At 56.8% G+C, this 26423-nt stretch overlaps 1 protein-coding gene across 4 annotated transcripts in view; it reads right to left on the reverse strand.

The window, feature by feature from the left end:
- Positions 1-26423, reverse strand: part of MYT1 (myelin transcription factor 1) — a 61368-nt gene that overhangs the window by 4673 nt on the left and 30272 nt on the right. For 2 of the 4 annotated variants that reach the window (XM_070801226.1, XM_070801227.1), the window contains exons 5-20: positions 24759-24821; positions 23789-24036; positions 21747-22568; positions 20380-20514; positions 19824-19914; positions 18684-18797; positions 16847-17061; positions 14797-14984; positions 14029-14298; positions 10861-11015; positions 9893-9955; positions 9710-9778; positions 5527-5589; positions 5146-5229; positions 1416-1637; positions 277-368 (exon numbers count right to left, since the gene is read on the reverse strand). In XM_070801226.1, coding sequence (XP_070657327.1) covers positions 277-368; positions 1416-1637; positions 5146-5229; positions 5527-5589; positions 9710-9778; positions 9893-9955; positions 10861-11015; positions 14029-14298; positions 14797-14984; positions 16847-17061; positions 18684-18797; positions 19824-19914; positions 20380-20514; positions 21747-22568; positions 23789-24036; positions 24759-24821 — 2894 coding nt within the window. The remainder of the gene's footprint in view (positions 1-276; positions 369-1415; positions 1638-5145; positions 5230-5526; positions 5590-9709; positions 9779-9892; positions 9956-10860; positions 11016-14028; positions 14299-14796; positions 14985-16846; positions 17062-18683; positions 18798-19823; positions 19915-20379; positions 20515-21746; positions 22569-23788; positions 24037-24758; positions 24822-26423) is intronic. The other 2 variants (XM_019972805.2, XM_070801228.1) reach the window with 2 other exon arrangements.

A 26423-nucleotide genomic window follows, 5' to 3' on the forward strand; every position in this document is an offset into this window, starting at 1 on the left:
CTGAGAACACAGGTCCACGCACCCCGAGAACACGGCTTCTGGTGCTGCCAATAGGGCTCACCAAGCCCCAGGCTAGAGCTATGATGGCCATGCTGGGCACAGGGCAGCCAGAGGTTCTGAGCCGAGGTGAGGGGCCCTGGAAGCTCAGCTCAAGAGTTCTGTCTCCACCACGACTCACTCCAGGAGGGGCTTTGCCTCCTGACCCATCTCTTGCCTAAACCACCCGCCCACTTAGGTCCCAAGACCACATGCAGGGGTTGCAGGGGGCAGCCTCACCATCACTCGTCTTGAATTTCGTGCCAAGAACCTCATCCCCTGAGAGCTTTCCCTTCTTTCCTGCAAAGGTTGCTCTGGGACAGCCAGACAAGCTGGAAACAAAGGTCATGCATGAAGACCAATCCAAGGTCATGCCTCACAAGCCAGTCTAAGGTCACAGGTCCCAGTGGGAGCTGGACTGTTGGAGGACTATCCTGTCTGGAGCATTGCCACTCATCTCTGGTGTCCCGGTCCTGGCTCCCGGCCCCCCACTTTCTCACTCCTCCAACAGCGCAGGCCATTCCCAGCTCAGGCCCCTGCTCTGAAGGTTTGTCCCCAGAGGCTCAGGGCAAGCACCACCTCTCAGAAAAGACCTCCTCACCCCTGCCTGCTCTATCTTCCCCACAATGTCCTTCACCAAACTAATAACATATTTGTTGGTATGCAGTCTGTCTCTGCACCTACCCTGACCACTCAGCTCCAGGAGAGCTGGTTGTCATCTTGTTCTCTGATATTTGATGTGCTTTTAGCAACGGCTTGTGGAATGAATGAGTTAATTAATCTTAAAGGTGGAGAGGTGAGGACAAAAAATCACAGAAAAAAGGTTTCTGACAGGACCAAGCAGTGACTTGTGTGGCTTCCCAGCACGGAGAGGAAAAGGGCTGGTGGGGCAAGACCCTCAGCACCAGGGGCAGTATCAGGGCAGGGCAGAGCTGGCCAGTGCTGCCCGGGCCCACTGCCCAGGCATGGAGGGGTCCCTTGTAGAGCAAGGAAAGGCCTGGGCCCCAAGTTCAAAGACAAAACCCCAGTAGGAGGGACAGGGCGTGAGCTGTGATGCTTTTCAGGAAAAGCCTCAGCCTGCTTTAAGAAAGTGTGTCCCAGACACAGGGGGGCTCCGCTCTCTCTTGCCAGAAGGACTCCATGGGATGTATAAAGGGGTCTTAGGACAGTAGACACCTGGGTGACAGGTCATATAGGCCGTCACATGGTCCCAGCAGGTTTCCATGGCTTCCCCAGGTGGCTATCAATTTGGGTCTTTTTCCTCAAGAAACTACTGTTCTCACCTGCGCCCTGGTCTGGCACATCCCTGGGAGCCTGGCCACAGTCCCATGGCTGGGGTCTCTCCTGGGTGACAGAAGGGTGGGGGTGGGGACAATCACCTGCGGTGGGTGAGGAAGCTCCCATTGGCGTGACCAGAGCCGTCGCAGCCCGGGGTGGGGCAGGCAGGCCCCTCATTCTTCAGGGACTTCCAGGAGAAAGACGAGCCATTGAGGGAACCCTCTTTCTGCCTCCGAGCTGCCAGTGGGCAGCCCGACGCGCTTCTGTGAGAGGCGTACTTGCCACTGATGTGACCAAGCCCCACACAGCCTGGAACCGGGCACCTAGGCACAGAGAGGTCAGAGGTGAACACTGGGTACTGGAGCTGGAAGAGGAGCCCAGAGACCCCGCCAAGCCAGACCCTGAGACGTGCTGGGGTCCCCTGGACAAACTAGCAGAGGGCTCGCACTCCCTCTTCAGCCTCAGCCTCACATCCCCTGTGTGGCCTGGGGGCCAGCAGCCACCTTCTCTCCCTGTCCCTCAGCAGCAGTGACCCTGGGGGGCCTGGAGCTGACTCTTGGTGGCCTCCTGGTCCACACCTAGACCTTGCTGCCAGCATCACTGTGTATCACCCCAGAGACCACTTGCTGGGAGCTTGCTCTGAGCACCAGCCTTTGTCAATGCTTTCTACAGCCGCAGACCCAAAAGTCACAGAGAACCCAGTTCACAGAGAGGTCCCTGGGATACAGACAAGTCATAGGCAGGAAGCCCCCAGAGGTGGCAAGGCAGGGGGTGGTGCGCTGCCTGGTGACCCCCACACTCTGCCCTCATCTTGAGAGGGTTAACAGCCTGGGTAGGAAGGCTAGAGGTCCCCAAGCAGCAGGAGGAAATAAACTTCAAGTGGCGATGTTTTTTTTCTCTTTTCTCTTCTAATCCTGTGTTGTCGTGGCAACACCTGGTTCTGCTTGAACTGAACTTTATCTCAAACCTTGAGCTCACCAATGTGTTTTTCTTATGGAAATGTTTTCTTAGGCTACGTTAATGAAATTATGTATTTGCTTGGAAATCTGCCTTTCTTCAAGATTCATGTCAATTGTTTTATGGCCAGAGATGACTCCCCTTGTGCCATTCTATCTCAAAAGGCATGTTGTGGGAGAGGCCCTGGTGCAACTCTCAGTCTTGAGGCATTTCTTTTATCTGATTAGCAGCTTGCCAACAGGTATACAATGCCTTGCTAAAAACTAGCAAGGGGGCACTCTTTCTGTCCCCTTTGATGTCTGTGTCAGCCACTTTCTCTATCCATTTTATACTTTAATAAAACTCTGCTACACAAAAGCTCCGAGTGATCAAGCCTCGTCTCTGGCCATTGATCGAATTCCTCTCCTCTGGAAGCCACGAATCCCAGCGTCATTCATGGCTTGCAGCAGCAACCTTTCAGTCTCAGAAGTGGCCTCCTCGGCTGGGACCATCCTCACCTGTCCCCTCTCTTGGCTCTTCTTTCTTATCTAGCCCAGCCACGTGGGCCCAGACATGAGGGCTGTCCAATGAGCTGGTCCAAGACCACCTGAGCCCCAGTCCAGAACAGAGTCACTACCAGGGGCCTCTGCAGGGGGCTTGGGGAGGTTCCAATCTGTGTCCACCCCCCACACTTGGACACCTCCCAACTGTGCGGTTCCAGAGGACTCCTGGGCTGGGCCCCTCTGAGGCGCCTGTGAGGCTGACGTCACAGGATCAAAAAGCCAAGTGAGACGCGCCTCTTCAAGTCACTACACAGATGAACCCAGGCTCTGCTTTCCCACTCTCTTTGCAGAACCCTAGCTTTTATCTCAGGAAGGGCTGCAGGCGCCCCCAGGAAGTGCACTCATGATACGGCTGCAGTAACACTGCTGGTCTCTCCCTCCACACCCTGGGTCCAAATCTTCAGTGTCAGGTGACCTCTCCTTAAGTCGTGTAGCCCACCCAGGGGACCCCTGGTCAGAGGCACAGCTCTTTGGTCAAGTGCCAGTGCAGCTGGGGACAGTGGGGCCTCTCCAAGGTGATGGACATGCAGCTCCCAACCTCCACATCGCAACCTCCATAGACTTTAATGGTCAGTTATCTACTTGTGGCCAAAGGGATTTACCACAAAGCGCTGACCTGACTTAATCTCAAAAGCTGCAGACACAAGATGTCATAAAAGGGACCCTGCCTCCACCAGCCCCTACACATCACAGCCACTGCCTGCCAGCCACGTCACTTCAAGCAGTAGGAACTGGAGCACTGATTAAAGTTTCTGCTGCCGTCTGCACTTGTGTAAAGACACTCATCAATTATAAATATGGGTAAAGTTTATGGCTAGGGAGGAGGTCCTATAAAACAGAGGCGCTACATGGGTGGCCTCTTCACCTTGCCATGGAGCCATTAGAAACTTCATCCATCCTATAAATGCTGAACTATTTCTAGAAGTCACATTCTCCACTTGGCTGCAAATCCTTGAGTTTCTTTTTAAAAAGGAAAGTTGACAGCACATCAGGAAGAGGAAAATCATTTTTGCCAGTTAATGTGAAAAATGCTGATCTTGATTTTAATCCTTTGCAAATGCAGCACAATTCACTTATCACACCAGCAGGATCCCTGCTAAATCCATAACAGCAATGCATTTATATGATCACAGGAAAATTCCTAGATTCTAGGAAGAAAAAAATATTCTTTATCCACCCTCTCATTTGGTAGGCAGCATTCACAATACCAACAACCAGTATTTTGCATTTTTGATTTTGTATTCATTACAGTTTTACTGTATAAATTAAATAAACAAGTCTGCCTTATTACAGCAAACAGCTGGTGGGGCTGTCCTCTTTGAAGGGCATAACACTGGTCAATTTGGCCCCTTCTCTGTGGCCAAGCAGATGTTTGGGCCACAGCTGGGCTGATCTCTCTGGAGAAGCCAGCACAACTCCGGCCAGGTCGAGCCCCTCTGCAGAGGTGAGAGCCAGCTCTCATGGCAGACCCGCTTCCCGTGGACCTGCCCAGCCAAGCTACTCGAGTCCCTGGGCCACCAGGCACCAGAGTCATTCTCTTCCAGTCCTCACCTGCCTGCTCTACCCAATGTCAGCTCTGAAAGTCCTGGGCAAATTGGGTGGTGGGTCACTCTGCTTGCACCTGTGGCACCTGCACGTGGGGAGCTTGAGGGGCAGGGTCCCTTCTGGAAGGACAAGTTTGCCGTGATACCAGCCCCACCAGGTAAGTCCGGGTCAGGGTTCATGACAGGGCAGCAACCCCCAGGGAGAAGGTCAGTAAAGGTCAGGGACACTGTTCACTTAAGGCCCAGGGTGTCTCTCTCCTCCCAAGAGGACTGTCGACTCCCAGTTCAGAGGGATCCTCCCAGGCCCCCTCACTGCACATCAGCTCCCAGCAGAGGCGTGGGGACACAAAGATGCACACAATTCAAAGGCTCCCTGTCTTTCTAACCACCCTCTCCTCCTTGACTCCTACACTGACCCCTCCCACCAGACCAGAAGCCATGCAGGCTCTAGTGCCCGTGAGTGCCCGGGGTGGCCCACGCCCTGAGGCCCAGGCCCAGATGCCCTGGGTGTACAGGCAGCAGGGCACTCTGCCTCTCTCGTCCCATCAAACACCACAGACCTGAGAAGTCCAGACAGGAGCCCACACACGCAAGTGTCCTCCACATAACGCACACGGCTCCCACCTGCAAGGGTGTCCCTGTGTATGGCCTGAGCACATCCGTAACAATGGGCATTGTCACAGCTGTATTAAAGCAAATAGAGTCTAGAAGGAGATTTTAAAATTATAAAATACAGGGAAATCCCAAGTCTGCACAGCAGCCAGACGGCCAGTAGGACCCCCACTCACTTCATCAGCTCAGGGTCTTCCTTGTCATCCTTCGCAGGTGTGGCCTTGGCTCCACTTTTCTTGGCACGAGGGCAGCCTGACAAGCTGGTTTTACAAGAGGAAAAAATGTCACAGTGGTTTAAGGACAGCAACTTCTCAACCCACCTGCCTCCCTCCACCCCTCAGGTTCTGTGGGCAGCAAGGCCATGTCCAGAAAGCGGCCCCCAGCTCTGGCCAGAGGGTATCCCGATCAGCTCTGAGAACATCGACAATTCAGACTCGAGGGAAGAAACAGGCTGGGGTGCAGTGGCACTAATGTGTCACTTGGAGCCTGGAACCTCATCAGCCTGAGGAGACCCCCACTCTGCTGGCCCGGCGCCCAGGGCACTGGGGCAGGCTCACCTCCGGTGCGACGCGTAGTTCCCCGTTATGTGGCCTGAGCCATCGCAGCCGGGCGTGGGGCACCTGTGGAGGACAGCGTAGCTGAGACCAGGGCTGCAGAACTCACTCAGCCGCAGACCATACTTGGCCCTCGACAGCCCCACCACTGAGGTCTCACATAGTCATGACCTCCAGGCCTCAGAACTTGGCACCCAGTCTCTCTAGGGGGACCAGGAGGGCCAGGGGAGACAGCACGTTCCTCTGCAGGATGGTGGGCTCCCAACTTGGCCTCCTGCAAAGGACCAGGCTGGATAAGAAGGCTCCGGAACACCTGTGAGCCTTTAAGTGTGCTCTCGGGATGCAAACCTAGCACCAAGGACCGGCTCATCCTGCTTGAGGTTGCTGGAGAAGGACTGCCTGTGCTCACAGACACCTGTACCGAGCATGAGACGCACCACCCCCAGCCCTAGCAACGTTGGGGCATCACCCCCCTTGGCAAGTGCCCAAGGTTTTTGAGAGGTGGCTGGCACCAGTGGAAGGGAGCTGGGGAGGCACAGAATGCAAAAGTCCAAAATGTTTGGTGAATATATCATGTCGAAGGTAGAAATCCCCTTTAATATACCAGCTTGAGCTATTTTTCCGAGTGTCCAGTGACAAAACATGGATCAGTTTCTGCTGGCATCAGAGCACTGGTTCCCAGCCCTGCAGGCCGTCCTCAGGATGCCTCCTCCAGGATGGGCCTGCCGCTCACGCCTTGTCCCTCGTGAGGGCCCAGTTCCATCCTGTGTGACCCAGCAGGACCCTGGTGCTTATCTGCCATTTCTGGCTTCATCCTCACAGAGAGAGAGAGCTGTGGAGCCAAGGCCATTCCTCAGCACAAAACTGACCCCAGAGGGTGGCAGGGCAGAGTGCCAGCTGGGGCAGGATACGGACACTCAAGTTGGCCTGTCAATCAGTGGAGGCTGCCTTGCGCCCAGGCTCTGGCATGTCCAAGGCCCCTCCTCTCCATCCTCCTCCCAGATGTCCACGGGCCGACACTGCCACCCCATTAGGTTGGCACGGTAACGTGGAGGGGCTAGATGCCCGGGAACCTCCTTCCTAGCCCCTCAGACCTTCTTGAGGTACCCTCTTCGTCCCTGCCCCAAGGGCCACCCATTGAGGCTTCCCTGGCCTGGCAGTTGGCAGGAGGCTCAATCTCCCTCCTGTCGGGCTTTGGGGTGACTTGGACCCCAGTGAGATTATGATGCCCCCCACCTCAGTCATGTGTGGTCACATTTCAACCCACATCTGGGGCAAGGAGGCTTCTGTGTTTTAATGGAAATCACCCACCACCTCCATCCAGGTAAGCATCACCCGTTCAAATGAACCCCAGCTGTTGGGACCGCCTGCTCTGACATTCTGTGTCTCCATGTGGCCTAAGGTCCTCAGGCTCCAGCTGCTCAAGAAGGTCCTCTGGACTACACTGTGAGGACCAGGGAGTCCTTTGCACGGCCCTCTGCACTGAGGCCCAGGCCCTGTGACACCCTCTGCTAGGACAGTGCTTCTCCCTGCTCCTTCTCAGCTGCAGAACACAGGGCTCAGCGCTGTAGGCAGTGGCCAGGGTGGTGGGTTCAGAGCAGCCCCCAGCCTCTGTGGCTGTGAGCAAGACGCTTGTCTGTGAGTGACACCCTTGCAAGGTGCAGCCTCTGGCAGTGCCTGGGAGGGGGTCTTGGTCAGGGGAGAGACTCGGTGAGAACACACACATGGGGGCACTCCCATTCCAGAAAGGCAGGATCCCCCCACCTTCCTTGCCAGCCTGACGTCATGGCTTTTCCCTAAGAGTCGTGTCCAAGCGAAGATGATGTCATGTGGCTGGAGAAGCAAGTGTCTGCACTGGCCACTGGCAGCGCCGGCCACCATCTCTTCTGAGCGCACTGTCTGGGCCAGAGGATGAAGCTAGGCAGCATGGCTCACACCAGACCTCACCCTGCCTCTATCCATGTCCCGTGGCTGGGGCAGGGGCTATCCCCCAACCTGTGCAGAGCTCCCCCATCACAGTCCAGCAGGGTGTGTGGCTGTGCTCATAAGCCCCACACAGGGAGTAGCCCATGTGGCCCGAGGCACCCAAGTCCCCAGATCCTGACCACATGGGACACTTGGAAGGGAAGAATAAATGCCCTTGGAATGTGATCAAAACACAGAAAACAGTCTGCGACTGTCGCTGCACTCAAGTGTTGGTGGGGGCCACCAAAGAAGACTCGTTTGCGAGGCGTGGCACGGGTGCCTTTGCCCCTCTGCGGATGGGTTACCTTCACCCGACACTGCCACAAAGCTGATCAAGGAGCCAGATGCCCACTGCGCAGGGGAAGGAGAGAAGGACACGGGGGAGCCAGGCCACATCCACGCTGTGGCCTGAAGCAGGTGAGGAGTAGCCTCCACAGGAAGACCTTTCAGAGGGAGTCGGGAGTGATTTTTTTCATACAAGGAACACTTTCTGTCACCAACTTCCAAACAAGTTTGGGTTACAGTTCTTCACAGGCTCTCCATCTCAGAAGGGCGCTGACCCTCCCTATTGGCCACGTTTCTGGACCCAGACCAAGGGCCAAGTCCATGTATCACTTCCAGGAACCCTGACCAACTGCTCTGCAGGTAAAGGGCTACTGAGGGCATGCGGTCACTTCTAGAATTCCACCACCCTCAAGCTGGAAAACCACAGAAACTGATCAGTTAGAAAAGTAAGTTGAATTGGAAAAGAAAACAGGAGAAAGGATCGTGAGAAAGAAGAAGAGAGGAAGGAAAGAGGGAAGAGGTGGGTGGGGAAGAGCATTCCAAGCCCACAGGCCTGAGGGTCTCATTGCATTTCTGGAGTTGGACACTTGGGGTCAGTGAGTGCATGTGTGAACCTGCCTCAGAACATGCTAGTGTCAAAGCTGATAAACTCCTGGAAACATGCTTCTGGTCATGAACTCTGCCCAGCCTCACCTGTGGCACTGGAAGACCGCATTGGTAAAACAGGTAACGATACGCTTCTCCTGGCTTCTAGGACCAGACAGGCTCCCCAGAGCCACAGAAGTGAGGCTGGCAGGACCTGCTGCTCAGACAGACCTGGAGCTTCCTGCCCGTTTTAAGTCAGTGCAGGTCCGTGGAAGCTTCCGGCAGCCATCGCTCCTCATCTTAAAGGCACCAGAGCCCCAGATCAGGCTGAGCCGGTGAAACCTGGCCTGGATGCAAGGCCCCCAACACAGAGGCCCAGAGTGGGAGAAATCCCCTGGAGAGGGAGTGACCTGAGGGGCCAAGAGGGGGCCCTCCTTCCACAACCTCGGTTCAGCCTAGGAGCACAGGGTCAGCATTATGTGGCTCAGGGCCACACTAGCCACGATGTCACAGCTCAACTAAGGGCATGAAATCAAAGGCCATCACAATCCCCAACTCCAGCCGCAGAAGGACGCTGAGAGCCAGGAAACCTCTGGGTGTGTGCTCCTCGCTTGAACAAGGCTGTCAGTCAGAGTGGCTGGTGCCACTGGGATGCCCTGCCCGGGTGTCAGGGACAGGAGGAGCAGAAGCAGAGAACAGGCACGGCAAAAAGGAGGGGCGAGCATAGAGGTGAGGCGTGGGCGGGGGTGGGCACCAGGGGCCAAGACAGAAGCAGCTGGAAGGGGTGAAGGAGGAGGGACAAGCACAGAGTTTCTCGGCCATCACCAGCATCCAGTCCGCTTAGCAAGAGCTACACAGCCTGCAGCCCTCTGAGCCACAACGAGACTTACAAGCCATGGCCAGTCCGGGACTTCTCCCAGATCTCCACAGCAGGGTAAAGCAGGCCCAGACAGCAGCCCATCAGGGGTCCTCAGGAGAGTGAGAGAATGAGCTGGGCCACCAGGAGCCAGAGGCAGGTCCTACGTCCTTTTGGCCCTCCCGACCCTCAGCCCTCAGAAAGGCTGGCAGGGCCGAGGGGAGCACAGGACCCCGTAGCAGCCCTGGGCCTGAGGGGACAGGCAGACAGCAGTGCTCAGAGCAGAGAGAGATAGGCAGAGTGGCGAGAACCCCAGCCAAGCAGAATCAGCCCGTCCATGGCCCTGCCTCTCTGCCCCATGGCCCTGCGCCTCTGGCTAGGGCCGGCCTGGTGCCAGAGCCCTCGAGAAGGCTTATTTGGGCTGGAGCCTCATGAAAGGAGTGAGCAGAGCAAGGAAGCCACCCCAGAGATGGGAGGCCAGGAGGGCAGACATACTTGAGGTCAGCAGAATGGGCAGCCATGAGGTTTCTGAGGCTCTTGTCAGCAAGAGGGCAACCAGAGAGGCTGAAAGAGAAGAGATGGGATATTGGGATGAGCCAAAGAGGGGGAGCAGAGCAGCAGAGGGAGAAGACCCACCACACAGCACCCAGGCCAGGCGGACCCAAGCGGGGGACGAACCTGCGGTGGGAGGCATAGTTCCCAGTGATGTGGCCACTGCCGTCACAGCCAGGGGTGGGGCAGCTGGACAAAAGAAACAGAGCGTCAGATCAGAGAGCGAGGCACCCTGCCAGACCCGCCCCCGGGGCTGAGTCCACTCAGGGAGGGCGGCGGCACCTGCTCCCTGCCCGTCTCGGAGCAGACCCTTCGCCTCTGCCTCTCTGACTGCAAGTTTCTCCCGTAGCACTCAGCTCAAGAAGGAAAAGGGACCCAAAGTAAAGCTCATCTTAAAGTCGAGATGCTCTGAAGCCCTCACACTGTGCATGCACACGTGTCCACGCTTGTGGACAGGGGGTGGGGGGTGCCTTCCTGATGTGGCGGGGCCTTCCCCGAGGACAAGGCCCCAGCCAGAGCCAGCTACAGGGCAGGAGGAAGCTGGCGGGGTTGGGGGCACGAAGAGGAATCCCAGGGACAAACTCTGAGCAGAGGTGAGGGCTGGATCACCTGCAGGGCAGGTGTCAGGCTTCTCACTGTCCCCTAGGGGAGGTGGTGTTAGCCAGCAGCTATCCCCCCTCCAGTGGCGTCTGGTTAAACTAGCTCTGGCTGCCAGGGCTGAGGGCACCGACTCTGAGGCAGAGCTCGCCGAGGACTGGCACTCAGTGGGGGCTCAGGAGGCGTCCACCCCCCCTCAGCCCTTGTCTGCTCTGTGGGCCCAATGAAGGCTCATCCTCGCTCTTTATCACCCTGAAGGAGCGGGTTAGAGGCCAGCATGGTACAGGGGTGAGGGGAACCTCCCTTGCTGTCTGGCCCAGGAAGGTCCTAGTAGAGGCAGCTCAGCCTCTGCCCACCAAGGTGGCCAGGGCAGGAGAATAGTCAGCGCAGGGCTGTGCAGGGGCCGGCCCGGTCATCACAGGCTCCCACTAGGGTGTTCTCCTTTCCAGACTATAGAGGTCCCCTGGGGGGTCCTGTCGTTCAAGGAGGGGACTTACGTGAGCAGCTCCTTCTTTATGTCCTTGGAGAGAAACTTCAGCTTAAAGTTGGCCAGGGTGACCTCCCCGGGGTACTTCCGCTCCTCAAAATTCTCCTCCGACACTTCCTGGTCATCTGCTTCAGAAGAAGCAAAAGAATGGGCTGCTGGCTCTGACTGCAAAAGACCAGCAGGGAGATGTTTTAACCAGCTGGCGGGGGCCGGGCGCCCAGCCCGGGGCTGAGGGAGAGGGGCCTTTCAGAACAGGGTCCACAGAGGCGTTTTCTGGAGTCTCCTGTCTTATGCATGCAGGAGTAAGACATACTCCCAAGATGCAGGAAGCAGCACCCAGAGGGGCTGGGGTGCTCCCTCACCTCAGCTGCTGTGCCTGAGCTGACCCAGGAACAAGGAGACACGGATGCCACCCAAGGCGGCTGCTCTGACACCCTTGATAGCCTCTGGCCTGTGTGTCACCTCCAGCCACCCACCCTGGGTCACCTCCTGCACACCAGAGTACACACCGAGTGCAGCTCCTTTGGGGCCGTTACCACTGAGGGTGTGTCTGTTGACATGCTATGAGGATGAGTGGAACAATGTACAAAGTATGACAGAAATAATCACAGCAACCTTAGGGCCTTCTGGCCCTGTGGGCCCAGCCGGCACAATGACCTACCTGACTGCAACCAGCACTTTAATAAGCACTTTGACCTCAAATGCAGGGTCTGGAAATGTTCAGTCGCCACCCAAGAACAGGGCACTATGAACACGGTGGTGAACAAGGACATTCCCTCCATCCAGGGCAGGGAAGACGTCCACAAGAGTCAGGAAGGTCAGTGCCCTACAGGTCGGTCTATCTGTAACGGACCATTAGCCCAAGTGGTGGATCACGATTCAAGTCTCAGGACTTGCTGTGTGTCCCAGGCACATTGTCCAACCTCCTGGGCACCACACTTTTAAGCTGGAAACAGTAGCAGGCCCTCCCAGGATGTCTGGGGCTGAGATGAAGAAAGGCCCGTGGCACCATGCGATGCTGTTGCTACTGTTAATACTGAACAAGGCATAGCTGTGTGGACGAAGAGCCTCAACTTGAGTCCAGCCTTCAGGAGAAACAAGGGCCTCCCAGACTCACAGGGGCAGAGGCAGCTCCAGAGCATGAAGCACATCCCAGAGGCCCATAGACACAGGGGCCAGGGCTGTTTGGGGACATGAGGGGGCACTGCTGCCAGAGTTGGATGGGAGGTGATGCTAAAGGCTGGGGCAAGATGGTCAAGGAGCCTTGGGCAGAGCTAGAAGGAGGGTCTGAACGGGGAGTCCAGACCACAGTAGACGGACTGGGAAGGCCTGATCCGGGGGGTGACCCAGTAAGACTGGGGCACCTGTGCCCAGGGCACAGGGGAGGAAAGGAAGGGCCTGGGGGTTAACTGGGGCTTCCTGCCAGGGAGTGGATGGTCGACGATGGAGCACAGCAGCAGGCTTCCGTGGCCAGGCTCCCCAGGACCTCTGAAACCCAGGTCACCTACAGATGACACAACTGTCCTGGAAAGGGGTGAGGATGCTCAGAGGGCATGGGGAGGTGGGGCGGGGCCGGGCGGGTGGCAGAGGGAAGTGGCCAGAGAGACCAGCCTGAGCTGGGGGCCAAGGAAAGGGGAAGGACCACTGGAGGGGTGGAGGGGAGACGAGGCACAGGCACAGAACTGAACAAGGTGACAGCGGATGTGGGGACACAGCCTGGTGACCCCAACAGGAACAGAAGGGCCCCACTGGGCCTCAGACTTGGCCCCACTCGCAGAGAGAAGCCCTCCTGCCAGCCCCCGCTGACCCTCAGCCAGCCTCCCTACCCCAGGGGCTCACTCTGAGAGAAGTATCCCTCTTCTGAGCCCTGAGATTGAGTTGCTGCCATGTGACTGAGCCAGATGACCCAGACCTGGACCAGGCAGCTCCTCTATAAAGTAGGGGTGCCTGTGAGGCCGGTAGGCGGAGGAACCTGGCCACCCCTGAAGATGAAACTGTAGAGGGGGTGGGTTCTCACAGTAGAATCCTCACCACCACTGCCCCTCCTCCTCAGGGATCTGCCCCCAGCCCCACCTGCCAAGGGGCTGGCTCCACCACACACCGCCCTGCTCCCCACCGGGCTGGCCCTGCCCTCCTCCAGGCTGGCCCTGCCCAGACACAACCATTCCAGAGGCTTCCTGGTTCTGCTTCAGCATCTCTAGTGGTAAAGAACTCCCTGCCAATGCAGGAGACACAAAACACTCCGGTTCAATCCCTGGGTCAGGAAGATCCCCCAGAGAATAGCACTGGCAACCCACTCGAGTATTCTTGCCTGGAGAATCCCATGGACAGAGGAGCCTGGAGGGCTACAGTCAACGGGCTCACAAAGAATCAGACACGACTTAGCACACACGCAGGGACCTGGCCCCCTTGCCCTCCTGGAAGTGGGGCTGGCAGACAGGGGAGGGCTGGGAGGGACCCCTCAGGCCTGTCCACACTAGCAGAGCCCGCCTGGAGTTGCACCCTCAGAGCGGAGTCCTGCTTCCTGGAAGCCCCCAGTCAGCCCCACCCCGAGTGGGTGGAGTCACCAGGAAGGGACTGTTCCACCAGCCCCCAGGCTGTGGATGGGTCAACACCGAGGCCCGGCTTGCCGCTCCTTAGCAGTCAGTACTGCTCTGGGTCTCAGACCACTGGCTGCCAGAGGCCAGGCATTTTCTCCTGCCTCTGTCCAGGGAACCAGGGGCCTGCAGTGTCCTGGGGATGGTGAGGAGAGGCTGCCACGAGAGTTCAGGGTGTCCCTCATCTGGACAGCAGGCTGGTGGGAGGCCCACGAAACCAAGGAATTTGAGGCCATTCCTGAAATCATCCCCCGAACCGCCCCTGTCCTCTCCACACTCTTGGAGAGCCACACTGCTGCCGACCACTAATTCTCCAGAGGTGAGAAGACCACCTCCCTCTTGGAGGGGACAAGGCCACAAACTGAGCCAATGGTGAAAACACCTCCAGGAAGGTGGACTTAGCTGCCCGGAGCAGGCAGAACCCTGTGTGGAAAGGGGTAGGACCCACAGAGCCTCTGCCTGGAGATTCCAGCCTGTTTATGCCAACCCTTGGGTAAGGCAAGCTGACCGCCAGCACCTGCTCAACCCCTTCTCCTCCAACCATCCAAAAGCTCTGGACCTCCCACCTGGACAGCACCCACCTCCTCAGGCTCCTCCTCTCGTGGGCGGCTGGGCTTGGTGTAGTCCAGAGGCCGGTCCCACTCATCCTGGCGGGAGGCGTGGCTAGACGGGGGTGAGGTCAGGGAGCTGCTGGGGGCGCTGGTACTGCTCTGGCGCTGGCAGGCGTCAGGTGACTTCATGCCAGGGCTGCTGCTGCTGCTGCTCCCGCTGGGGAAAGTGTTCTCCCGCCTGCGGTGCTTGTGCATGCTCAAGTCCAGGGTTCCGTTCTCATCCACCTCAATGTCCACGGCCTGCATTGCAAAGGTGACATCTAGATTAGACACCATCCCTTCCCACATGTGCCTTATTTTCCCTCCAAAGGGAACAGGGCCAAAAAGAAGAGAAGAGCCTCTGAGAAGAAAGTATCCTGAAGCTGACTGAGTGGACTCACTCTACCCACTGCCTCAAGGCCTCCAGCCCATAAAACCAGCCCCTGCACATGGCCACCTGTGTGGGCACAGGAACACGTGGAAACCAGTGGAAGCCCGCATCCCGGTAGATGCGGGAACAGGTGTGTACAGCCACTTGGCGCCCTTAGGCACAGCGCGTGGTGCTCAGGGAGGTGGACCCATCCAATGTCTTTGGCCAGCAGGGTCAGTGGTCAGGAGGGAGAAAAGGAAAGAGTGGTACTCCCCTTATAGATGCTGGGTTTGCTGAGCCTGCTTTGTGCAGGCTGCATATAGTCCTGACTGCAAACCCCACCCGCCTTCTCTGCCTCAGAAGGAGCTCCCAGCAGGGGCCTTGCCCACCTTGCTGGGCAGGTCCTGTGGCTTCGTGCTGAGGTTCTCAGGCATCTCCCAGCAGCGCGTGGAGAGGTTCAGGATGGCAGTGGCGGCCATGTGCGCGGCCTCTGCATCGTGGGCGTAGTCGAAGCCTGCAGAAGAGGATGAGGTGCAGGGGCTGGGCCTGGGGGGAGAGGCCTTTGGGAAAGGTTTGGCTGCAAAAAGGGAACAACAGCAGGCTGATATACAACGTGAACGGGAGGCGGCCACAAAGACACACAGGGGAGCTTTAGGTGGCTGGGGGCTTTGAGCACAGCTATGTGGAGGTGGGCCCAGGGCTGGGTCACCCACCCACTGCCATGAGCTTGCATACCCCAATCTGCCCCCATCCTTGTCGGGTACTGAGAAGGCCACTTCTGTCTTGACCATAACTTGGGCAGAAAGGGCAAAGACAGGCTAGCATCCTTGATATTGCAAACAAAACAAGTTATCTATTGGTGAATGCTTATTGAGAGACTAAAGTCTGTAAATAGGAAGAGTGTCTACAGTGTCATTCAAGTAGGCAAATTTTGTCACAATATCTCAAAAGGATGATTTTGGTGTCACCTCCTCAACAGCCACAGCTTTAGTAAATAACATTGTTGCTCAAATATAATGATGCCAAGAGTTGACTCACTGGAAAAGACCCTCATGCTGGGAAAGACTGAAGGCAAAAGGAGAAGGGGGCAGCAGAGGATAACATTTAGATAGGATCACCGACTCAACGGACATGAATCTGAACAAACTTGGGAATTAGTGGAGGACAGAGGAGCCTGGCATGCTGCAGTCCATGGGATTGCAAAGAGTTGGACAGGCCTTAGCTACTGAACAACAACAGAACATGAAACATGAAGGCATAAAATGTCATCTTTTCTAATAACTGTGCCGTAACCATAAGATCACTCTCAGGTATGATTTCTGAGTAATCACGATATCACCAGCAAATTTCCAGTGCCCCAGTATAAGTGGGTGCCTTGCATGAAGCCCTCTCCTAACAAGTTGGAGAGATACCTGCACTCCAGCTGGCCATTGTATTGATCAGTGTTTCTAGTATGAACTCATAGGAAACTCATCATTGCTGATTTTGGCATCTGAACATCCATCATGAGCTGCCGGTTCCAACCTTATGTACATCGGGGCAGTTTTCCATTTTGTAGGTATTACGCAAGCTAATTGGCTTGCAACTCACAAATTAGTGTAATAAGCGACCAAAAGAAGACAGGGGACTTCCTTGGTGGTCCAGTGGTTGAGAGTCTAGTGCCAATGCAGGAGATATGGGTTTGATCCCTAGCCTGGGGGATCAAAGATTCCCCATGCTGAGGAGCAGCTAAGCTGGTGTGCCACAGCTACTGAGCACATGCTCTAAGCTGCAACTACGGAAACCCGCACACCTAGAGCCTGTGCTCCGCAACAAAAGCCACCAAGTGAGAAGCCCGTGCACTGCAACAGAGTAGCCCCCGCTCGCCACAACTAGAGAAAGCCTGCATAGCAACAAAGGCCCAGTGAAACCCAAGTATAGGAATAGTTTTTTAGAAAGACAGGAGAGCTTGTTCTCAAAGGTTTGTAGGAATGAATTTTGTTAGTGCAAGCACCCAGAAATTTTGTTGCTAATATTACAAATGGCACACTGTATCCAGCAAGATGGTCCCTGTCTGAGCATCTTTTGGGTATCCAGGCTCAGCACAGTGGCTCTCCCTAGACCTCCACCCTTGAGCTGGAATAAACTGCCTGGGAAAGGACAGCCGGGGGAGGGCACACCCACAGGGTAAACCATGTCAGCGATGTTGGGCTTAACTCTTTGGACATGCACACCATAACACACTTGTTTTTGTTTCAACGTGTAGTGAGGAGACACATCCAGTTTGATGCTGAATGTGAAGGCCACAACGTGGGTGAGACCCAGACTCTGAGAAAGTCACCACGGTAGACTGGGACAGCTGGGGCCCCAGATGGAGAGTCCCTACATGCTCCTGGGGAAGGGTTCCTCCTCCTCTGCCCCTCAGACCCTACACCTCCCAGAGCAGTTTCCCCAACTTACATTTAAAGGCTTTCGGTGAGGTTTCGCTGGTCTGAATCTTTGGGGCAAGCATGCGCTTACCAAAAACCTGAGCATCAAAACTTGCGTAGTCAAAGGTGACCTTGGAGAACTTCTCCAGCTCCTTGGCCAGGTTGGCCCTGGGTGTGGTGGGGGCCACGCTGGGCCGGTAGCTTCCATATGGAGGGACCTCAAGCTGCTTCACGAAGCACATGGGCCTGGGGTGCAGGATGGAGATGAGAAGCATGAAGACAGGACACAAGGACCCTGTGCTATTCAACCCAGCACCCTCTGCCATAGCCTAGCCCAGCCATCCCTCAGAGGCCAGTGTGGACTGAGACCCAGGCAGGCCCTCCCCTGCCCGCCACTACAGGTTGCCTGCGGGATGTGCAGGAAGAACTGCCATGGGGAAGAAGCACTAGGAGACTTGAAGTAACAGCACATATCCCCTTGCAGACAGCATCAGCCAGAGGAGGGGAAAAGGAGAGCTGGTTTCTGAGCCCTTGGCTGGGAGCCCCAGAGGAGCATCTTTAGGGTCGTGGGCAGTCAAAGTGGAATTCTGGTGGTGGAATAACTTGTTAATACAATTCCCTAGACAGGAGGGAGCTGGAGCACCTGGAGGGGATATGGGGGTGTTTCTGAGAATCAGCCTCAGGGCACAGGGGCTCCACTTTTTGAAGGGAGTGGCCTAGCCCTTCCCTGTCCTCTGCTTAAAGTTGCTTAAGATGCCCCTGGAAGGGCTGCTGCCCAGTTAAGGACAGGCATGAAAGCACTGCTGCAAGCATTCAGTCACTGTTACTGGAGCTCTGGAAGAGCTCAGATTTTTAAATGTACAAGAGATGGTGTGGAGACACCAGCCTCCACAGCCCAGGGGCCGGGGCAGGAGCGAGACCAGCAGAAAAGAAAGGCCAGGGGGTCTGTACCATTCCAGTGAGGGGCTCAGAGAGAAGGAAAGCAGAGGAGGCGTCTAGAGCCAAGCAGTGACTTCACTCTGGAAAGGGTGGAATTAAGAAGGACCAATGGAGAGGCCCCGAGGTGCCAGGCACTGTAAGAATTTGAGCATGACCGGAAAAGAGGAGCCTGTTGCCAAGAAGACCCTGGAACCACGATAAGGCCAGCTCTGAAGGGCCTTGGGAAAGCGAGGCCACCAGAGCACGAGCAGGCTCTCCTCCTCCACTCTGGACTGGCCAATGCAGCTGAGAAGTTGCTGGCGAGCTCTCAGCTACCCTCAAGGGAAGATGAGGCCTAAACTTAATGGCTGCGCCTTACAGGGCCTTCCTGGGACAAAAGCCCCTCTGGTCCTCATTTCTCATGTGTAGGAAAAAGGCTGTAAGCCCCCTCAACCTTCCAGGTTCCAAAGAGCAAGTCAGTCAGTTAAGAGGACAACAGAGTCACAACAGGGCTTCTAGTTCCTCTGGAAGAGACAGAGGGAACAATCCGACACATATCTGAGTCACTCTGCAGAAACTAAGACACTTGCCCAGTGGTGACGACATGCCGACCACAACCCTGTGGACCCCAGACTGTTGGAATCGTAAGGTTGAGATTCTTGAAACATCACCTACCACCTCACCGTCAGCCAATCAGAAGAAGGTCCACAAACTATTATGCATCTCGAACCCTCTTCCCTCACACTGTCTGTAAAGACCTCACCAGAAAGCCAGTGGGAAGTTGAATGTTCTGAGCACCAGCCACCCATTCTCCTTCCATGGCTTTTGTAATAAACTTTCCTCTGCTCCAAACTCCAACCCAGTTTTGGTTTGTTCGGCCTCACTATGTGTCGGGTAGACAAACCTGGGTCCAATAACACCCCTCCGGGTCTATGGCTCATGTCACTCACCTGAGGATCCGATCCGAATTGGAGCTATTCTTGGAAGGCTCTCCCGGCTGTGGCTGTTGCTTCTCATGAGATTTGGCTAATTTTTCGGCAGCAGCAATGGGACACCCAGACAAACTAGAGACAGGATAGGAGGACAGCTGAGCCCTTCCCCAGGCCCCGCCCATCTAAGCCAGGAGCCAGACACCAGCAGGTGCCCAGGGAAGGCTGTCGTTCCTATAGAGGGGGCTTTCCCCCAGCTCTGTCCTCAGCCCTCAAAGCACCTGCTGCTCACTCAGTTTCTGTTTTTGGAAATTCTAAGCCAAGACACACAGAGACAATGCATCCTAAAGTTCTTCAAGGCTCTAGACAAAGGTCTCTCCTCTGGATGGATCTGGGGGATGGGCCTGCCTCTCACCTTGCTCCTCTTGCCTCACCATCAACCAGAGCTGCTAAAATTCTGTCACCCACAGGCCATGAACTGGGTGCTGACCCTGGAGGACACGGACACCAGGGTCACAGCAGAAGGGCACAGGTCCTTCCCAGGAAAGCACCTAATCCAAGATACCATGGATACGGCTTCGACTGTTCGAACTAAGAAGCTGATCGACCAGAGGAGGTGACATCATCACAGCAGTGCTGGGGAGTTCAGCCTCTTCTCAGTGATTGGACCTCAAAGACTCTGGCCGTCCTTTCAGCTGAGCGTCACTCACTGGAGCAAAGGCACCTACTGCCACAGCCACAGCTGCCCAGGGCTCGGGGAAGCAGTGGCCAGAAGACGGCAGACAACGGAAGCACCAGGGTCTCAGCACCCCACTGAGCAACCAGGCTTAGGCCCGGATGCTGAGGCTGTGCCCTAAGCAAGAGCTAGTGTCCAGAGGCTTCCTGAATCTCCACAGGGCAGGGTCCCCACTCAGCTCTACCCCAGGCTGCAGGCACCCATTCCTCCAGGCACACTCTGGTCTCTCAGGATCCCCTCAGAGTGGCACCAGTGACCACCCCTCCAGGTGCTGCTCTGCGCCCACCAAAGGTCTGTCCTGACCTTGCACTCACCCCAAAGAGCAGCACACAGAGGGACAGGGCAAGCCTGAGACATGTGCCAGGTTGGGGCACCCACAGCATGCCCCCGCCACCGCCCTCACCACGTCCAGTCCAGCCCCATACCTTCTGTGCGTGTTACGGTTGCTGTTCACGTGGCCCTGGCCTGTGCAGCCAGGAGTGGGGCACTTGAGCACGTTCTCGTGCATGGCCAGGACTGCAAGAAACCGGGGGGAGCCAATGAGCACCTCCCTCCATGGAGCATCCAGGAGCCCCAGGCTCAGCTCAGTCAGAGAACCCCTCCCACGGTGGCCCTGGCTCTCTAGGGCAGAAACCAGTTCAGCCTTACAATGTCCCTCCTCTCAACTTACTGCCCCTCACACAGAAGTAAGGACAGCCTTTTTCCTTCTGAGCCCCCAGCACATAGAAAGTGGTCCCTCCCCAGCTCCAGAGCCCAGCCTCCCCTCCTGCGTGCCCGTGTCCATGGCCAGCTTCCTGGGACCCTGACCCAGGCTGCCATCTCCAGGTGAATCACTGGACCCTCCACGTCCCCATGCTTGTAGGGCTCAAGTATGGGCTTCAGGACATGCCGGTTCAGAGGGACAGGGCTCTGTGTGGCCATTCCCCAAAGTGGGCACCATCCAAACACCAGAGGCAGCCTGAGCCATGCAGAGCTACTCACTCTCCGGGGGGATCCTGTCCTTGTGGGGACAGCCAGACAGGCTGCGGTGGTGTGGGTACAGCCCAGTGACATGGCCGGTGCCATCACAGCCTGGTGTCGGACACTTGATCTCACGTTTTTCAGTTCTTGAGGGATCTAAACACACAGGGCCTCTGGGTCAGAGGGCAGCCAGGAAGCTGGGGGGTAGTGGTGAGCAGGGAGGGGGTAGTGCAGCTCACAAGCCTTCACTCTGGCTATCCAGAGAGGAGGATGACCAGACCGCCCAAGAGCCCTAAAGGCACCAGGGCTGGACAGCAAGGGGATACTAGAGGGGCTGTCCAGGGTGTCTAAGTGGAAAAGGCCATAGAGGGCGAAAACCCACAAACAGTGGGACTGCAGCCCTTTGAGAAAGACCACCTGGATGGCGGCTGGTGCCCTCTGCCCTGTCCTGCTAATGTCCTGCGCAGCCCCAGGCCTCCACAGAGAAGTGAAGCTGTGCAGCAACACCCCTGCCAGGACTCGTCCTTCATGTTGACACAAAAGGGGGAGACATAAGCTAAGTAACTCACCCAAAATGAAGTTGCTCAGTAGTGTCCAACTTTTTTGAGACCTCATGGACTGTAGCCCGCGAGGCTCCTCTGTCCATGGAATTTTCCAGGCAAGAATACTGGAGTGGGTTGCCATTTCCTTCTCCAGAGGATCTTCCCAACCCGGTAATCAAACCCAGGTCTCCCACATTGCAGAAAGACTCTTTAAGGTCTGAGCTACCAGGGAATCAAAGCAGCTAATAAAGGCTTAGGAAGAAACTTAACCCCAAATCTCAGCTACTGACCTCATTAAGCCTTTACAGGCCAGAGAGGTCACTGTAAGTCTGGGGCAGAAGGGAAGACCTCTCAGGACACACATGGTCCCCAGGGCATAGCCAGTGACCCAGGGAAACTTCCAATGCAGCTATCATCCCCTTTGGTAGAACACAGAAATCACAGACCATGCTCAGAATGCCCACCCCCAGGGAGGGCAGGGCCCCTGGGGGCTCTGCCTGATTCAAATGGGAGGAGGTTGTCCTTTGACCCCCAGGCAGGCAGAGGCACCCTAAGGGGCTCATAAGCCTCTCCCAGGCACCGCCCTCCTGAGTTCGCTGCCACTGGCCTCTAGGGCTCTAGCACTGGCCTCTAGCCCCTCTAGGGCTCGTGGGCACCTGTGTCTCAGCATCAGGATCCCTGAGGACCAGTGCCAATGCCCTTATGGTGCTCCCAGCCCTGCCTCTGCCTCACCGACCACAGTCCGTGTCTGTCTGACCAACACCCCCCACCTCCCATGACCCCCCAGCCAGTGAAATCCTCAGGGCATGTCCACAGGTCCCGGGCATCCCTGGGAGCCCAGCCTACCTTTGCTGCAGTAGCTCTTCCGGGCAGCGTCCAGGGGCCTCGCTGCCTTCCCCGGCTCGCCCGGGCCCAGTGGGCCTTGCTCGGCAGGTGGGCATCCCGGCTCACAGACAGCCCGCACCTGCTCGGCCTTCAGGGCAATGGCCTGCTCCAGGAGGCCCAGGTTGCCACGGGTCATCATGTCGTACATCTCCGACTCGTCTGTGACCGCAGACTTCTGGGAGCGCGAGTCCTCGTCTTTGCCGTCGTCGGACCGCACCTCCACTAGGACGGAGTACCCAGGCTTGGGGCTGGGAGGCACCGGGCCCCGGGGTTGAGGGCTCTTTGGGACAGGGACGTGGGGGGCATCCTCCTGGCAGATTACATCAGGAGGGGCCTCCTCCTCGTCTTCCTCATCCTCCTCGTCATCTTCCTCCTCATCATCATCTTCCTCCTCCTCCTCCTCCTCCTCCTCCTCTTCCTCCTCGTTGCCCAGGATCACTTTCTGCTTACTGGATGCCTCACTGGCCACACTCTCCAGAGACTGGGGACCCGGCTCCTGGGAGCGCTCACTGGTGACTTCAATCACCTCCTCCACGTCCTCCGGCTGGATGAAGTCCTCCTTCTCCCCCTCGTCACTGGTGGCTTCCTCCTCAGCCTCCTGAACTAGGCCTGGCGTGCCCACCTGGCCTGAGTCTCCACCAACCAGGGTCTCTTCAGCGATTTGGCCCAAATTTAGGAGAGAAGTTGCAATGATTTCCTGATAGCTGCTGTAGCTGCCCTTGGAGGAGCCCGAGGGGCTGCTGATGGGATTGGATGCAAAATGTGCCTTTACTGGGCTCCTTCCTACACAAAATCAGAAACCATATGGTAGGCACATGGGAACGGGGGTGGGGGGGTGGCTAAGAGTCACCTGGAGTGTGTCTCCAGGCCACTGGCTCCAGTTCCTTCACCCCACTCCGCCACAGCCAGAGGACACCAGATCCCAGAAACAGGATCGATGTAGCCGTTTTTGTCTGCTTGGAGAAACCACTGCTGTACTTTTGAAACTAAGATTTACAATGATAGTTTTGATTAACAGTCCTCCCTGTTATGTGCACTTTTTAAAATCAGGCAAATCTGTGTTTCATAAAATGGAGCCTACAGAATGCATAAGATCTTTTAACACTGTTTCATAATTGAGAAGCAGTAAAAGCTGTTTTTAAAGGTTAAGTCATTTCATCGCCATGGCTGAGATGCAGTGGGTGCTCACCACACCCGGGCCCCCTGGGTGATGGATAAGGACCCCAGAATGTGAGAGCCAGCCCGCCTGCTCCCCCTTCAGGAGGGCTGAGCCAGAGCACAGAGCTCCCTCCTGTGTAAGGAAGCTAGGAGGCCAAGTCCCTGACCCGGCACCCTCTCGGGCACAGCCAGGTCCCCAGCAGGGAGGTGGGTTGCAAGAACTCTCCCTACTGTGGCTCTAAAGTGAAGTAAGAATCCAGCTCAGATCCCAAAAGGGGAGAACACCAGAAACATGGATGTATTGGAGGGGAGGGTTTGGGCCTCCGGCCTCTGCCACACCCTCAGGACCCCACAAGTCTGCCAGGGTCTCAGAACACAGACATGCCCCACCTTCACACTAGTGATTCCCAAGAACTGGGGGCCATACAGGGAAGAAGGTGACAGCAAGGAGACCCCTCAGTTCTCACTGCCCAGCCCAGCTTCCCTGGACACCCCCACCACCTCCCTTAATGCCAAGCAGACCCCTGCCCCCCAACCAGGTGGCTCTTTTGAGGCCAAGTGGGGCGGGTCTGTCCAAGACCACCCCATACAGACCCACAGCCACATCCATCTGTCCGTCCTTCTGTCACACACGCAGACAGACACACATCCAAATGCACAGTGTTCACACACAGACCCTGAGCCCCCAGAGCCGGCCCCTCCCCAGGAAGTCCCAAATGTTGGACAAGAGGCACTTGTTCTCAGCAGGGCTTCCTGGCTCGCGGGAGCCCTGCCCGCCCACAGGCTGCGATTCTCCGGGGCCACACTAAGCGCCTTTATTCAGGGGAGACAGAGCAACAAAGCACCTTCAGCTGGCTCAGGGCGATGAATCTCCTCCTGTCCCGACGCCTCGGCCTCGTCCTCCTCCACAGTTCCTTCCGATTCATCGGAAACAGAGGCGTCCTTCACCTCAGTGTCCTCGCTGCCGTCGCTGTCCACGCCGTAGCCCTCGTCCAGAGCCAGCTTTAGCGGGGGTGCCTTCCGCTTGGACCCCAGGTGCTCGGCCTCGGGGCCCTCTAGCTTCCTTTTCTTGGCCAGAGGGCAGCTCTGCAAACTGGAAGGGAGGAGGCCAGGCCCCCCCTTCAGCATCTCCCGGTCCCCCGACCTTTCACCCTCTGCGGCACTTCCCCTATCCTGAAAAGTTCTCTTTGCCTCTCATCACCTCCCTCCACCAAAATCCAAAAGCGAGACTGGCATATCGATGTGTTCGAAATTTTACAGTAAGTGTCCACATTAAAAAGCACCAGATTGTGTTTTAAATTTCACTTCCTGCTTGCCTGGGGACCCCTAACCTCGGGGGGCCCTGTCCACGCCAGAGTCACCCGCTCTGGGATGGCTGGGGATGGGGGCCGGCCCAGGCTACTCTGCCCCGTGCCCACCGCCCCCAGGAGCACTCAGACCTTCCTTTCCCACCTCCAGACCCTTCCCACCCTCATCCACCCCCTGAACTGGGTACCACAATCAGAGGCCCCTGAGGTCCAGTGGGACCCTGGGACCCCCAGGAGGACAGCAGTGAAAACGGTCACCCCACCATGTGCTGGCTCTGTTCTGGGTTTGCCCACAAGGCCTCCTCTGGCCTCAGAGCAGCCCCACTGGGGAGACACCCAGAAAGGCTCAGGGTTGCACAAGAGGCCACCGGAGCTCATCAGTCCAGAGCAGAGGGGGACAGTTCTAGACCCCTACAGTTCTAGAGGGTCGCAGAGCAGGAGAGGAGCTCCACCCTCCACAGCCAAACCTCTTTCCCAGGAACCCGTTGAGGGCCCGCCAGCTCCTCACCTTCGGTGCCTGGAGTACTTGCCACGGATATGCCCCGAGCCTGTGCATCCAGGGGTGGGACAGCTGGGAGGAGACAAGCAGGAGCAGTCACCTGGGGGCGGCCCCGTGTGGCATGGGGACAGGGTCAGAATCTCAGGGCCCACCCCAGACCATCCCCCCGGGGAGTAGAAGATTGTCTCCAAAACAGTTCATCTTAGGACGGCTGCTTGCAGTTCGCAAAAAATTAATGAAATAACTCACCCCATTTAAATAAATGAATGGCTCATTACAGTTTCATGAGTGTGTTTAATTAAAGCTCTGTGTGTATGAGATCAAGGCAGGATTCCTTTGTCCACGATGAGTCTCCCCACTGCAGGCAAGCTGCCACCAGGTTTTTAGGGGGCTGGGGAACAGGGCCCTCGAGGTGCTCCTGGAACCAGCACCCGAGTCTGGCCCACGGGCAAAGCATAAACATGGGATTCTCAGTGGCCTTCACGAGGCTGTGAGGCCTGGCCAAGGCTGCCCTGGGCTGGCTCACTGAGGCGGCACCCACAGACAGAACAACTCCACAACATGCAGCCTTGACCTAAGTCACAGGATCCCGATGGAGGTAGGCGCGGTGTGGTGGCAAAGACCCCACTCCAGAGCCTGAAGCCTGCTGCAAGGGAGGTGAAACCATGAGGGCGGATGACCCAGGAGCTGCCATGAGACCTCAGGGGCGGGGGGCTGGGAGGATGATGCCTGGCCTCTAGCAGCTCACACCCCGGGGACAGAAGCAAGAGCCCAGGAGTCCTGCTCCTTCCACAACTTCCGTCTATCCACCAACCAGACTCTGGGAACCGCTCATCAGGGCTCGGCCCACCGCACCCATCTCCCTGCGAGTCAGCTCCCCAGGACTGCGAGGCACTCAAGGCCAGTGTCCTGTGGGCTTGGGGGTATGTGCAAGGAACCAGGATAGCAAGGAGCTGACATCACCCTTGTTGTGGAGCAGCAGATGGATGCTGGTGAGATGGAGAGGCCGTGGTGGGAGGAGGGGGAGCCCGAGCTCCTCCTGGGAAGGGTCACTCCAAGGTGCCCCCCATCCAAGGATGGACAAACTTGTCATCACCAGGTCTGAGCCCCCACCTCCGATCAGGCTCTCCTGGAGCCAAGGAAGGAAAGTTCTGTGGCCAATGACACCTGTAGGCTCCTGGGGCCCAGAAGAGTACACCACTGTGGCCTCTGTCCAGACACACTGACTGATCACCCACTTGACTACAAAGGACTATGGGGCCCCACCAGCTGGCAGGCCACCCTGATTGATGGACCAGCGAGAAACAGAACTGTCTGTTCAAGCAGAGCCCTGTCCCCCAGCTCATCGGCAGCCTTTGGGAGAGCCAGGGTCTCTGCAGGGGACGCACCCTGCAGCCCCCCATGATGGCGCCACTGAGGCTGATCTCCTGGCATTTAAAAGGAGAGATGAAAGGAGACAGGGTGGAGAGGAAGAGGAAAGGGGAGGGGGGAGGGGAGCATGCAGACTTTACTGTGATTTCCTTTCCAGACCCAGAGGACTTCTGCCGCCCACGGCCTCTCATTCTGAAATCCATGCCCCACACTTGCTGCCACTTTCTCAAGTACTAGCGTTAAGACTCCACAAAAGCTCCTTGTTATTGGGGATTTGAAGCTGAGGTCCCAATTAGTCGATTA

The sequence above is a fragment of the Bos indicus genome, chromosome 13 (genome assembly GCF_029378745.1).
Source record: "Bos indicus isolate NIAB-ARS_2022 breed Sahiwal x Tharparkar chromosome 13, NIAB-ARS_B.indTharparkar_mat_pri_1.0, whole genome shotgun sequence".
Lineage (NCBI taxonomy): Eukaryota > Metazoa > Chordata > Mammalia > Artiodactyla > Bovidae > Bos > Bos indicus.